The 13,943-nt window shown below is 40.7% G+C and overlaps 1 protein-coding gene across 1 annotated transcript in view; it reads right to left on the bottom strand.

The window, feature by feature from the left end:
• Positions 1 to 13,943, bottom strand: part of bin3 (bridging integrator 3) — a 30,645-nt gene that overhangs the window by 14,002 nt on the left and 2,700 nt on the right. Inside the window, exons 2-5 of the mRNA XM_058069836.1 lie at positions 10,789 to 10,837; positions 9,981 to 10,021; positions 6,516 to 6,577; positions 4,346 to 4,482 (exon numbers count right to left, since the gene is read on the bottom strand). Coding sequence (XP_057925819.1) covers positions 4,346 to 4,482; positions 6,516 to 6,577; positions 9,981 to 10,021; positions 10,789 to 10,837 — 289 coding nt within the window. The remainder of the gene's footprint in view (positions 1 to 4,345; positions 4,483 to 6,515; positions 6,578 to 9,980; positions 10,022 to 10,788; positions 10,838 to 13,943) is intronic.

Genomic DNA, 13,943 nt, shown 5'->3' with positions numbered 1-13,943 from the left:
GTTTCTTACCATTTAGCAGCAATGTCGCTGCATACATGTCAACAATGTACGTTTGAAACAGAGCACACAAGAAGAACAAAAGTGGGAAGTGAGGAGAGAGGAGCTTGCAAATAAACTTTGGTGATGATTTTATTGCACACAAACCCTGAGGTGAAAACCCTGAATATTCATCAAGCTCGATATACAATACAAAAGGATGCAAATGTCAGGGGACGGACATGAAAGACAAGCCCGACTGATTTAAAATCCTAAGGAAGGTGGGCTGCTGTACAAGATGAAAGTTCTTTACAAACAAACATTCTAAACAATAACAATTTATCTTTTTTTTGTTACATTTTACTTCTGGCTGCCTGAATTAACAGAGGGAAGGAAGTGAAGTGCGGTGGTGGTGGGGATGTTAAATGGAGGTAAATGAACATCTCATCTGAAGGCCTCCAGCCTTAGTACAAAGTAAGCCCGTCAGAAGTTGGAAAACAATTCATTGAGTTTCTTCTAAAACTGATGACTGAAAATGGAGGTGTCAGCTCCATCTCAAACATGGCTGAGCCAAGCAACAGGAGTAGTGTCTACGTAAAACAACACAAGAGGAATTTAACACAGCGATACATGAGGCTGCATGATGATGGGCGATCATACGACTGCTGGCTATGGGAAGGACAGCTGATATCACAATCTAAAAAAAAATAGAAGCGAGGTCGCAGCTGTGCAAAGTAAAAAATGCCCTGACGGGCTATGAGAACGCACTACAACACCGCTTGATTGTGGCTTGAGGGAAAACAGAAACCAATAACAAACAAGTGTATGGGAATTCACATTGTCTTTGTTTTACATATTCACACCAACCCCCCTTCCTCCCCGGCGCCGCTGCTTCTAAAAGGTGAGCGCATGCAGCGAAGAGGGAGAAGAACAGCGGCAGATTTGCTTAAAAATGCTGGTGCCCTCTACCCTCTGCCCCTTCCCACAGAGAGGAGGGGCAGAGCTATTCCTTGGAGGTCCCATGGAGCCCGAGGCCGACGCTCAAGCAGCAGTCTCCATCAGTGAGTCACGGGGCAGAGGCCATCCCGACACACAGGCCTCCCAAAAATACACGCAGATTGCAGAGAAAAATCAATATCCCTCCAAACGGAGCATCCTCTACCACACTGCCGCCATCTACACTGGGGCTCAGCTTCGGCAGCAGTGCGCCGGCGGGGCTGTGCGCCCTTCCTCAGCCCCAGAAATAAACACACAGACCTGGGCCACTGCTGCCTTCATTATCGCTCCACGTTTCATGTGCTGGCTGCTCACTCACTCGCCGGCCCCGCGGCGCAGCATCTCGGATCAGCGCGGAGAAGAGCCAAGGGTGGGTGCTTTTGTGTCTGTTTCGCAGGAGCGCCAGTGTTTGCTGTGGGTGCTGTCAGAATCGACAGTCAGCTGGAAATGGAGATGTGCTGTGGTGATGTGTGCTACTGTGCTGAGCGCGAAACACCTAGCAAACCTGAGGTGATTTCCACAGAGCAGACTGATCAAGAAATATCCTTGCCTTGAGCTCATGTTTAGCCACTTTACAAAAAGTGAAGGTTAGGAAGTTTATTTAGCAAGACTGAAAGAAGTGGAGGCAATATCTGGTGTGAAGAGCTGTCAAATCCTCTCTGGATGACGCCTGTCCACCACCGCTATGGCGGAACTTGAATAGGGACCAGCTGAATTACTAGTGAACGCAAGACACCGAGCATAAAAAGTTGCACACTTTCCTCTTTCCTACCACAATGCCTTACAAGCAGGCAGGTATGGACATAACAAGACAACTTTATTGTGAAGAGACAAAAAGGAGTGACTGCAGGGTAAAAAAAAAAAAAAGCATCGACACAAACACTGCAATGACTGCAGGCCAAGGCAAATCAAGTCCTGATATGCTTTCAAAGCATTCTGCATAGGTCAATGCGCCCCTTGTTGAATGAGCTCAGAGTAAGCCAATCTCAAACATTAGAGAACTAAACTGATGTAGTTGAGCTCTATTAACTATTCATTCTTTTTGTAGTGGGTCCCATTTTAGTGGCTAGAGTGTGATACACAAGCAGGAGGCAGGCCAGTTGAGTCATTTGTTGCTTTTGGCATTGTTCCACCCCAGTCCTATGGGTGGGAGCACTTACAAAGTGGCTACCAGAAAAAATACAGGAGACATACTACGCATGTTTTTCACAGATTAAAACAGTTCCAAGGTGTCTGTGGCATGCTTCAGTCAAAATACCCCAAGGATCAAGAATTACGGCTCACTTAAAACCCACTCTAAACAACCCTGAGTCGGCTGTCCTGTCTCATGCTAATGAGCCATCGCTCAGCACACTCTCCCCTCTAGTGCAGTATATCAGAGATTCTTCACCATAGGGCCCCGGCCCACACTTGGGCCACCTGTACCACCTAGAGAGCTGCAAAAAACATTTTATTCTGCACCTGTGGGCCTCAGGGGCCGCAAAAAACTTTTTGTTCTGCACCTGTGAGCCTTGGCGGCCGCAAGCTGCTAACTGACTGTACAGTATACAAGTCCTTTATTGGAGAGACAGTTAGTTGCAATACCGCCTCCCGCCAATGGTGGCAGTACATCCATCAATCTTTAGGGCAACTCAAGACCAAACATCCGCCGGCGCTAGTTGGCAAGCTGGTGGAATTCTTCAGAAGAAAAGAAAATGGGCTATAAATGCCTAAAAAGGTCTGTTGTGACACTTGTGAAACCCGTCCTCTCACCCGAAGTCAGCTGGGATAGGTTTCTGAATACCCCAGCTACCGCAGTAAGGACACCCTGCGGTGAAAAAGGTTGAGAACCCTGAAAGTACCTCATAGTTAAGACATCCTCTGCACTTCCAACCAAGGGTTTTGTTGGTTGGGAGTGCTACCTGTGGCCATGATTCTACCCAAAAGAGCTCAGGAACACTGAGGAAGAGAGAGAAGATATATTGCCGCGAAGAGAATATGCTTTGAAATGACCTTTACTATCAGCAACTTCCTCACAGCCTGCACTAGATTTCTCACTGCAGTTTTCTCTTGTTGTGTCTGTCATTGCCCGATTGGAAACAAAACAATGCAAGATGGCTGTGAGTTTTATTTGCAGCCTATTACCATTTTTACACTGCAGATAAAAGAAATTAGTCTTAATGTATTAAATGTAATCAATATATAACAAACAATTTCTATTGAGTTTGCTTCATATATACCATAAAGTATAAAACAATGATGCAGCTAATTTATGGCAAAAAAAAACAAAACTACAGTCCCCATGATGCAGGGAATTTTTGAAGCGGAGGCAAATGTTATGTTTTGAGGCAAAGGTGTATTGATCTGACAAATCTTGAGTTCAATCAAGTGTAGAACTACTACATCTTCTGCAGGGACCATGGTGGAACTTTCATTTCAATGGCTGTGATAACACTTTATTGTGAACCAAACGCATTTGGCTGCAACCAATACTTGCACCAGACTCAGACAAAATGTACATGTTACTAACATAAACAGCACAGTCCCGCACACAATGTGACTAAAATTGAATCGAGGAAGACTACACTTTAAAGAAATAGTTTTTTCTATACTAGAAAAGTGCCATAGTTCCCAATTGTTGTGATTCATTCATTTTTGGATCAATCTTTCATATTTTGTAGAACCTGTTGGAAACTTGTCCTGCATTTTTTTTCTTTAATGGGAGCAGAACATTTGAATGATACTTTAGCTGCTGTTGATGTGTTCAGGTAAGAATTGAGAATTTAACATCAACCTGTGGGTGTCTCTGAGGATTCTGGACACTGTGCTTCCTTCTGTTATGAGAAAGAGGCATACTTGCCCTTGTGCACATGCGTTAACAAAATACATCATTTACCGCTATTCATGAGTTATTTTTGATGGCCTTAAATAATGATAAAAAAAAGAAATAATGCAAATTAGATTAAAATCAAGGAATAAGCAAATATTTAAATGTTAAATACAAAAAATGAAATACACAACTGGGTTGAACTTTTAACTCTTGTTAGTGGTTTTGCCTTGCATAGAACATGCATTTAATACAACGAGCGTCAGAATTGTAGTCCACATGTGTCTATTGTATGGTAGGAGTTATTTTAGAGAGCAGTGAGTCACAAATGGATTACTGTTGACAGCAGCTTGGTCTTAACGGGATGATACCGCAGATGCTTTAAAAAAATACAGAGGGAAAAGACACATCGAGTGAGTTTGGAATTAACAATGAGGAAAAATATTGACAAACATGAAAACACATGTCTTTCACAAAGACGATTTCCTGGGTGCAAGTTAAATACCTAATGCCAAGAATATAAAAACAGGCAAGCATAGAGGACAATGTGGGACTGTGAATTCTGACCTTCTCCTGGTTGAAGGAGTCCATCCTTCTCATGGCGGTGTCTAAAGCTGTCATGGACTCAAGGAAGGCCTGATCCTGCTCACACAGCGGGTTACTTAGAAGGTCTGCGGAGATCTTCACCGCAGCTTTAGACATTGCTGGGAAATACAAATAAGTGGAGGATACTGTCAACAAGGTCAAGATTAGCTATGATGTATGGGAGGTTTCTACAAAAATGTATGATAATGTTTACTTTTAGATAGCATTGTCAGCTTGGCATTGATTTAATATTATGTTTATTCTAGTGGTTGTAGTTTGCAGTGGTATGGAACTGCTCGGTATAGAAAATTTATTATCAATTAACATTAAAATAGGGTCATCACTCAATTATGACCATTAATTGGTTCCAGACTGCTACACAGTGGACGAGTGGTTAGCATGTAGGCCACACAGTCAGGAGATCGGAAGACCTGGGTTCGATTCTCCACTTGGAGTTTGCATGTTCTCCCCATTATCATTATTATAAAACTGGCAACACTTTGTTTAGCCGTAGCGCATACATGCCAGATTATAGCTTGAGCGTCAAAATTAATGAGGTATGGTGCCACTGACACCAGCTGACAGAAGAAGGCTGTGGTGAAAATGGCCTTGATAGAGATGTGGAAGTGTCAGTGGTCTGTTTTCACACTCTCTTGTCCTGAGGCCCACTTGAGCCAATTAATTACCAAGGTGTAGTGTTTCTGATTTTTAGACCACCTGACAAGTAACAGATTGTGATTTTTGTGTGTGATGACTGAGAAAGCCACACGGTCAGCATGTTGGCCACACAGTCAGGAGATTAGGAAGAATCTCCCCGTTGGGCATCTCTGTGTGGAGTTTGCATGTTCTCCCCGTGCATGGGTTTTCTCCAGGTACTCTGCTTTCCTCCCCCATTCCAAAAACATTCATGTTAGGTTAATTGGCGCCTCTAAATTGTCCATAAGTATGAATGTGAGTGTGAATAGTTGTCTGTATATGCTGGTGACCAGTCCAGGGTTTACCCCGCCTCTCATCCAAAGACAGCTGCGACATAGAAAATGGATGGATGGATGACTGAGAAAGACATTGATATTTTACCAGTCAATCAATGACCGGGGTTTTACTGATTACATACAGGTGGTCCGCAAGTTATGTTTCACCGTTTCGTTGTTATGTGCACACTCCCATAAGTTAATGTATTTAGGTCCATAAACTCCAGAACTAGTTTAAGCACACACAGTCGATGAATATGTGCCGTGTACTGCAAGGATGATTGCAGTGGCGCGCCGTGGATGGATCCTGTGTGTCTCTCATTCACAGCTAAAGGAAGTGGATGACATTGCTTATTAATTGACTCTGCCCTTCTGAACTAACTGAACTTTCACTTCATCGTGTCTACAAGGCCTGAGGCAGGCCATCGCCATAGCGATGAAATAGCGTGAAATTGGACATCATTAGAAGCTCTGAGAGCGGGGAAATGCACCAATTGTTTGGTTGCAGTTTTGGTTTTAACTGTCAGAGCTATCATTAAAGTGAAAGATAATATCTTTGACCATGGAAAATGATCTTTTCCAATCATTGTGACAGTGATAACTAAGCAATGTCATAGTGTTATTATTGAGATGGAACGTTAGCATGTGCGCTAAGGAGACTTCCAGAAATATTTGTTTCCAATTAAGTAAGAGTTTAGTCGTGTGCTGTCGATGGTATGGATCTTCTCTGCTCTGTCTTTGAGGGTTCTGATAATCCCTAGCTTGTGTTCTCATGGGTGATGGAAGTGAAAGAGTAGGTCCTGGTCCATGTGGGTAGGTTTTTCGTAGACCTCAATATTGTGGTTTCTGTCCTTCCTTTCCCACACTTCGTAGTCCCTTGCCCTTTGCCAACCATAGGTGACTTTGATGTACTTCGGCATTTACATGTCTTTTTACAGTACATCGTTGTTGTGCAAATGAGCACTCAAACATGACACGCTTTTATAAGCTTATATATAAAAGAAAGGAAGGTGTAAACAGCCCTCAAGGCGGTGTTCTGCACACTTTCATCCAAGTTGAGAGCTGGTACACCAGCGAACAAACCAGCCTTGAAAAACCTGACAGTCAACATCAAGTGTGCGAACAAGTAGTGATCGATGGCATACAAAAGCGGGAACACACAAGCTGGTAGCAGAACAAACCTAAATCAGCCTCTGTGCTTTTCTTCATGTCCTTGTGAAGCTTTTTTGTCTGATCCTCCAGCCTGTGTGACAAGAAGAAGAAGAGTGATTATCAGCAACAATCTGCTGTGGCAATACAGGAGAGCAGCAAATATGGGTCAATGGAAAACAGAAGAAGAGAAAAAAAATGGTTGAAAAAAAAACCAGTAAAAGTGGAAGAGTTCAACAGTTTTATCATGGATCATATTAAACTAAAAATACAATTAAAGGCTCTGAATGAAGTCGTACAAAAGACACTGTGGTTCAAGGAGGGAATTACACATTTCACTGACTCCACGTAGAAAGTTATTATAGCATCTTTTAGATAATTAACAAAATACGGAACCGTTCTCTAACATCAAGTATATTTGCTCCAAAAGCATTAATGTCTTCCATCATTCCTCTGTACATATTTCATTGATGGCCGTTAAAATCGACAATTACCACATTAAAGAGACTGAAAATGCATGACATTCATTATTTCAATTGAGGCAAATGAGGGGATGGCAATCTCCCCAGAGACCACTGTCAGAGCTTTCCTCCTGGTTTCATGAAAAAGGAAATGGGGCTCCATTTCCAGCATTGTTTAGTCGGATTTATTATTTGAGGGATACTATTCCATGGAAAGATGAGGGGGTACAATGGAATGGAAGCTGGACACGGGACATGAAAACGTTTGTATCGCGCACACACGGCACACACACGTCGACAAACCAAATGTTTAATTGAGGTGCTTCCAAGCAGGAGAAAAAAATGTGTTTCCAAAAAGCAAAGAGAAGAGAATGTTCTAGAAAATACACATGTACATTTAGAGCACAAATGATTTTGGCTGCTGAATAATGAAGGACTTACTCCAGGAGCCATGCTACATTAGAATCATGCACCTACAATTGATTGTTACATAATGAGTTACCCACACAGCTCTATATTATCATCACTAAAACAACTGATTTTTTTTTGTTTTTGCATTTCTTCATTTCCGAGTGGGCTGAAATGAAAACTCAAACATTAGCGGGCCAAAGAAGCCTTATAGTGATAGTTATTTAATTGTATAGATTGATTTCTACAGTGGTACCTCCAAATTTAAACACCACAGAATGCAGAAGCCCAATGTCAGCACTGTGAAAGGAACCAACATTCCAACATTTTGCATTTGCATGCTGCGGCAGTGAAGTGAAGGATGGACTGCATCAAGGAAAAAAGGAGAGTTTAAAAGGGCCAATGATTATTAATAGACTTTATCATGCAGCAGACTGGACTTTTTTTTTTTTTTTTTTAAATCATGTAGGCAAGATCTGTCCCTGGGGCCATTGGTTTGACACATGTGGTTGAAGGGGTAGTGAGGATACATTAAGTAAAACCTATCACATCTAATTTTCAACATGCTTTTGTGTGTCTTGACGTTTCCAAGGGTTTTACAGAGAATCGCCAGCGACCAGATGGATGTTTGTTCCAAAAATGTCATTTGCAGTGAATGATGCAACGCCGCGTCTTATTGTTCACAGTACACGGAAGAAACACTCTGTCACAACAATCTCCACACTAACTTCTTATATCACTCTCACCAATTAGATGCAACTGGGACTCATGGACTGCATCAGATGTCCTCTGAAGCAATCACAAGCTTTATTTTCTCATATTCACAAAATGTGTTTTTGTTATTCCGGCTACGGCCAATATTATTAGCAATACTTTTGGCAGGATTCAGACAGTATCTGGTCATTCCAGAGATGCTTCCTGTGTATGTGCTGTGAGGACTGGACACATTAGAAAACAAAGGCATTCTAGTGGAAAGGTAAAAAATACCTGCAACCTCAAAACCTGCTCAGATCATTTATAAAACCATTTGGGAACAGATCAGCTGGTAGATCAACTTCCTTGTTTTGATGAATGAAAACATGTAAGTGTCTAAACAAGCAAGCATGCAATAGGAACTTAAACAATCAGGGTGCGTTTTTCTAATTACTGTTGGTTCTCTGGGTGAATTTGTGCTGTACTCCTACTTCAAAATCTCTCATGCTGTGTTGTTGTGTGTTTCTTGTTTTCAGCACAGAGAAGCGGTCAGTGAGCCTGAGGAGAGTCAGGTGAGGCTGGAAGCTCTTTCCAAAAGGTGCAAATAGGGTGGACTAATGGAACAGCTGCTGCTCCTTGCCCCCCTGCCCCAATGTCAGCTCTGTGAAGCCACAAGTTTGGCGCAAAATCACATTTTGAAAACTGATCAACACAATACCTTTATGTGACAAATGTGGAATAATAAGCATTTTCTAAGAGCACATGGTGGCTAATAAAGTTTTTAAAAAGTACACTTTGTTGCTGTCAACACACAATATGCTCACAATAACTATTCATGCACAGCACTATTATGTTGCCCTGAGGCACTGTACCACAACATCAAGTGCTTTACGCATACGATAAAGCTTGCAATCCAACCTGCACTCTGTTTCCAGCATCAATTGCCTGTCACCTGTAGTTCAGCAGCTGTCATCTGATTCAGACCTACTTCCTGGTACAGCTTTCTCAGCGTCATGGGAACTTTTAGCATTAACAGAAAGCTAATCTACTGCAATCTGTTTTACATGTAACATTTAACAGATTTGAAAATGATAAAAACAAGAGTGGGTCAGATGTTTTCAAAGTGTGAAGTCAGACGGCGTTCTTGATGATGAATCTTTGCGTCGCAGCACGGCCAAGAGATGATATGAGGCAAAACGCTAAACAGGAATCACAGCTTTTTGGGTCAAAGATTTCCCATGATGCACTGATAACAATCTCTTGGGTGGAGCACCAAAATGCCAGTACAAGCCTGCTGCGTCTGAGTCATTTGCAAGGTCTACTGGCACCACACCTTATTTATGAAGAAGGGTCCTCCTGCTCAATCACATGGTTCTTCAACATCATATTCCATCTTCACCTCAGGTGCACAAGTCTCGGATGCGTTTCTGGACTTCAAGACTTATACGAGTTCAATGTGATTTGTAGAGATTATTTGAGTCAAAATTCTACATTTTACATTGATTTTTACAAGTAAAAAGTTGCTCAAAGGTTTTTGTACATTTTTTTTTTCAAAACAAATGAACGCTACTTCAACTACGTCATGAATTCATTCATCTTCATTCATCTAAAATTTGCCAATAATGTATTGCATCAATAAATGTAAACATTCAATTCACCTACATTTTATTGACAAACCCAAAATGCACACACTTTATGCTGGTAAATTAAGCGCAAAAGGTAATAAAAATTAAATAAAAGAAAACAAAAATTGGGAAAAAATAAAACAGATTTCATAGGGCCCTGCAAGTATATGGGATTCATATGCGTACCAGTACCAGGTTTTGTTAGAACAAAGGCAACCATTGTGTTGCAAATGGAATGGTTCTGTGGCAAAACAATTATTTTAAATGGAAGAAAAACATACATAACATTTAATTCAAAATAGTCACTTACTTTTGGAGCTTGTCATATTCTCTCTCAAAGTCCCTTTCAACCTGAAAAGAAAATTAAAAAATCTTTAAAATGATTTGACATGTGGCATCATTGATCACTAATCACAAGGTCTGAGTTCATAGAGGAATTTTGTCATTTCAAACCTCACAAGTGGGAGAACATTTCCATTCAGAATTACATATAATCTAAAGACAGGTGTTTGGAACAATTAGAAGATGGCTACTTCATTGCATACTGTAGTATGGTTGTGTTTGATTAGAACAGACTTTTTAGTGTATACCAAAATGCAATTTGTTTGGTTGACAATTAACATCATAAATCAAGTTCTCATTGGGATAAAGTATAATGGAATTTGTGCAACCATGTCTGTAAATAAAATATACTGGGCAGGCTGCAGAGGCAGCATGGCTTCCGTACTTGCGGTCATTTGAGTCCATAATGTAAGCATGGTGGGTTTAAACAACAAGGGAGGTGGTTGACACCGTATCACCAGTGTCTGATTTAATTGGGTGGCCACAAAGCCTCTTCTTGATTATCTAGGACGGTACAGGAAGCTGTCAGTGACTTCTTGGACCGGGGATTCATTACAGAGGAAGTGGCAGGGGGAACACCTACTCGTGGTCACTTCAAGGTACACCACCTCTGCATGCTTACATGGCTCAAACAAATCGCCATCTAATACAAACAGTTATTTGCCAGCGAGGGTATAATTTAGACTAGTATTGTATATATAGACCTTTAAACACACTGCAGGTCAGTACGTTGAACATTTGGGGATTTAGAAGAATCCTTTCTTCTGGCCACTTACAGTTTTAGAGACAATCTGCTTCTTTGGCTGTCCAATCTTGAAAGGAATCCTAAAATGACACAAACAATCTCAGTCTGTCATCAGTTGCAAGATGGTTGGCTGAAGGTTAGTGGTTATCTAAAGGGTGAGCACAAATTCAGAACCTTGACAGGGACAATCTGAAGCTGTGAATTCCCAGCTCCTCTGATGTGTGCAGAATTTTTTTTTTAACATGTTTTCATCACTACATGTAATCATCACTAAATCTAAAGTATCGGACCTAGGTAAGTACTGTATATTCCTCACATTTCAGCAACCGGTTTTGTTACAGTATATCTTATACTACAAACATATTGAATAAACAGGGTAAACAGTGTCAAATATTTGTCAAAATTCAGACAATTACACAAGTGACACTGATTCAAATTAAAAAATATGGCGTAATTGCTAGGATACGTGTTACCTTCAGGATTTATACTGATAATTTTTTTCTAATCGATACATTTTGGTGAATTGTTTCTTGAGAGTTTGAAACGAGGTCCATCCATGAGCTCTGTGTTACGTGTAAGATACATCGCAACACCCCAACAGAGTCATTATTTGCTACATACTATAGTTGGCAAATATTTTTCAGAAGTACTACATTTCGTGAGCTGCACACTCCACTCTAAAAGACACTGCGTCCCAATCAGAGCGTGTGTGTCTGTGTGTGTGTGTGTGTGCATTGTCCACTTGAATAAATCAACAGCACACCTTGAATAAACACCCATTTTCCTCTTTACAAAGAATACTGGTGACAGTAATTCCCTTTACTATGACTCATACCACCATGTGTCATGGTTGATGTTTTTGTTTTACAGCACACACTGCCTGCAGAGCAGATATGGCATCTGTAAAGCTGAAGTTTACAGTGCAAGTTCTGGAGCAAAACTACTCAGCATTTTAACATCGACCTGAAATTGGAATTGGAAAGACAAAAGAAGCCCTCATATTTGCTGACAGGAAAAGAGCATAACGGGCTGGCCAGCAAGGGTTCGGTTGGAAATAGTATTCAGAAAATAATGACATATTGTATTGTATTGCAAAACATGATTATTTGTTTGTGTAAAAAATGCATTTATAAAATAAATAATGGCTTCTCCCAATAAATGCTTTATTCCTGACAGACACTCTCTGCAGTTGATTAAATAAACGCCCCTGCCACTACTGTATATGAAGAAATAAGTTGACTAAAAACTTTTCTACACAGGTGAAAAAAGTCAGAGGGCTTTACTTGGTTTTGTTATGGCAAAAGAAGACATTTCGTCCTTAGTTTAAACACACATATCTTTCATCCCCATTTCAAACCCTTGCCTTGCCTTAATAAGTTGCTCCCCAGCATCTGAGTGCTTTGTGATGCCAAGCGACGGAGAACACTGCCTTTACCAGAAGCGTTTGCTGCTAGGTTGTCATTGATACGGCGCTAATAGCCTGAAATCTAAGCTACGTGATGGACAGTTGCGACTGACAGGGAAGGTGAGGCAGCAGCTGCGTCAAAAGAAAGGTGTGTAGTCTAATGAGATGGAAAAGAAAGGGTGTGATGTAGGGCGGCATTGTGCAACCAGGAAGGAATGCACTCGTGTGAGGTAGAGCCTTTTGATGACAGCTCAATCAAAAGAGCACAACGTGGCCAAACAAGAGAATTAGCCGAGTCAATTAAAAAAATACGCTTCAAATGTTCTTTGATAGTTCCTGCATCAACATTCCACTTTGGCCTGTTTTCACTCAAGGCTGGAATTCATTTGAATTGTAACGCTTTTGTTTCTTTTTGGCACGTAAGGGTTGTTTCATTCCAATGAAAGTGAGCACTAAGCCATTTGCAGTATAATATTTCTTATTACGGTAACAGTATTGTTACTTTAATTAGCTTGACGATTACAATGATACTTTAATTGACTGAATTTAGGAACTGCCTGCAATCATAAATAGGATATACAGTCATCCCTTGCAACATTTTGAATTCACTCTATTGAGGTTTTTCAAAAATATATTAGTAAATCATACTGCTTCGTGGTTGAATACGGTCTATAAGTCGTGCCTTGAGACAAGACAATACACAAGATTGGGTCTGCAAGATTTTAGCATTACTTTTGTTAAGTACAATGAAAAAATATTTTACAAATTATTGCAATCTACTAGTTTAATTTAGTTGGTCTATTATCAGTTTTTTAAATGCATAGCTTGTCAAATTGTATGTATTGTCAGTATGCAGATCAAAAGATCCGCTGTGGCGACTCCAGAATCAGGAAAAAAGCTGAAAGAAACGAACAAAGTACATATGTATTGAGTGTTAGCAAAGTGCTAGCAACAACTCAGCAGCGAGAGAGTGACTGACGACAGCTTCTGTGTAAATGTTCATTGCATGTGTTCTTTGTTTGTTAATAATGCAGATTAAAGTGTATCATGAGTCTTTCCTTAGCCACAAACAGCAGCAGTAGAGTATTATTCCACACTGGTCTCTATATGTCTCAAACACTACATTGATGAGACAAATGCCACCAGGAAGTGCACTGTCAATGCTAATGTATTAGTGTTAGTCATACTCTTATTTATGCCTAAAATAGCCAATTTTAAGTCTACAGGTCTCTAACAATGGTTGAAAAACATATTTACAAAGGTCAGAAGTTTCTTATGCTCCAACTACAAAAAATGTTCTATTTATTAATATTGAACCCAACTTCGCAGAAATCTATGTATTTTGCCGTTTTCCACTAACAATGCCACCAATATAGTATCTGATGAGGAGGAAGTTCCACTAATCTCTTTTAAAATGCATGCGTGTTCGACTGAAGTGCGCTCTTGTTATGTTAAAAGCATCATAGCATCATGGGAACTTATTGCTCGTCTTTAACTTTCCTGCCGATGTGTTCAAACTGCACTCTCAAAGTTTGACTGCAATGGACTACACGTCACCAACATCGGAAAGCACGTAGGCATAAACAAAGACATAACAGTCTTCTGGGTGATTATGCACAGGCTGGAACAGCCAATGGCTTCTCACTAAATGGCCAATGCGCTCACCCAGAGAGGAGACTGCGCATCATTCGACCTCAGCTCTTCCAGCGAACACAGAGCGCCAGTTGAAGATGTTGGGAAGCGGAATTGTTCTGTTGATGACCCCAAAGTCAAAGCTCTCA

Source organism: Doryrhamphus excisus, chromosome 4 (assembly GCF_030265055.1).
Source record: "Doryrhamphus excisus isolate RoL2022-K1 chromosome 4, RoL_Dexc_1.0, whole genome shotgun sequence".
In the NCBI taxonomy this organism is placed as follows: domain Eukaryota; kingdom Metazoa; phylum Chordata; class Actinopteri; order Syngnathiformes; family Syngnathidae; genus Doryrhamphus; species Doryrhamphus excisus.
Note: the sequence above shows the minus strand (reverse complement) of the source record. Positions and strands in the feature narration are given on the sequence as shown.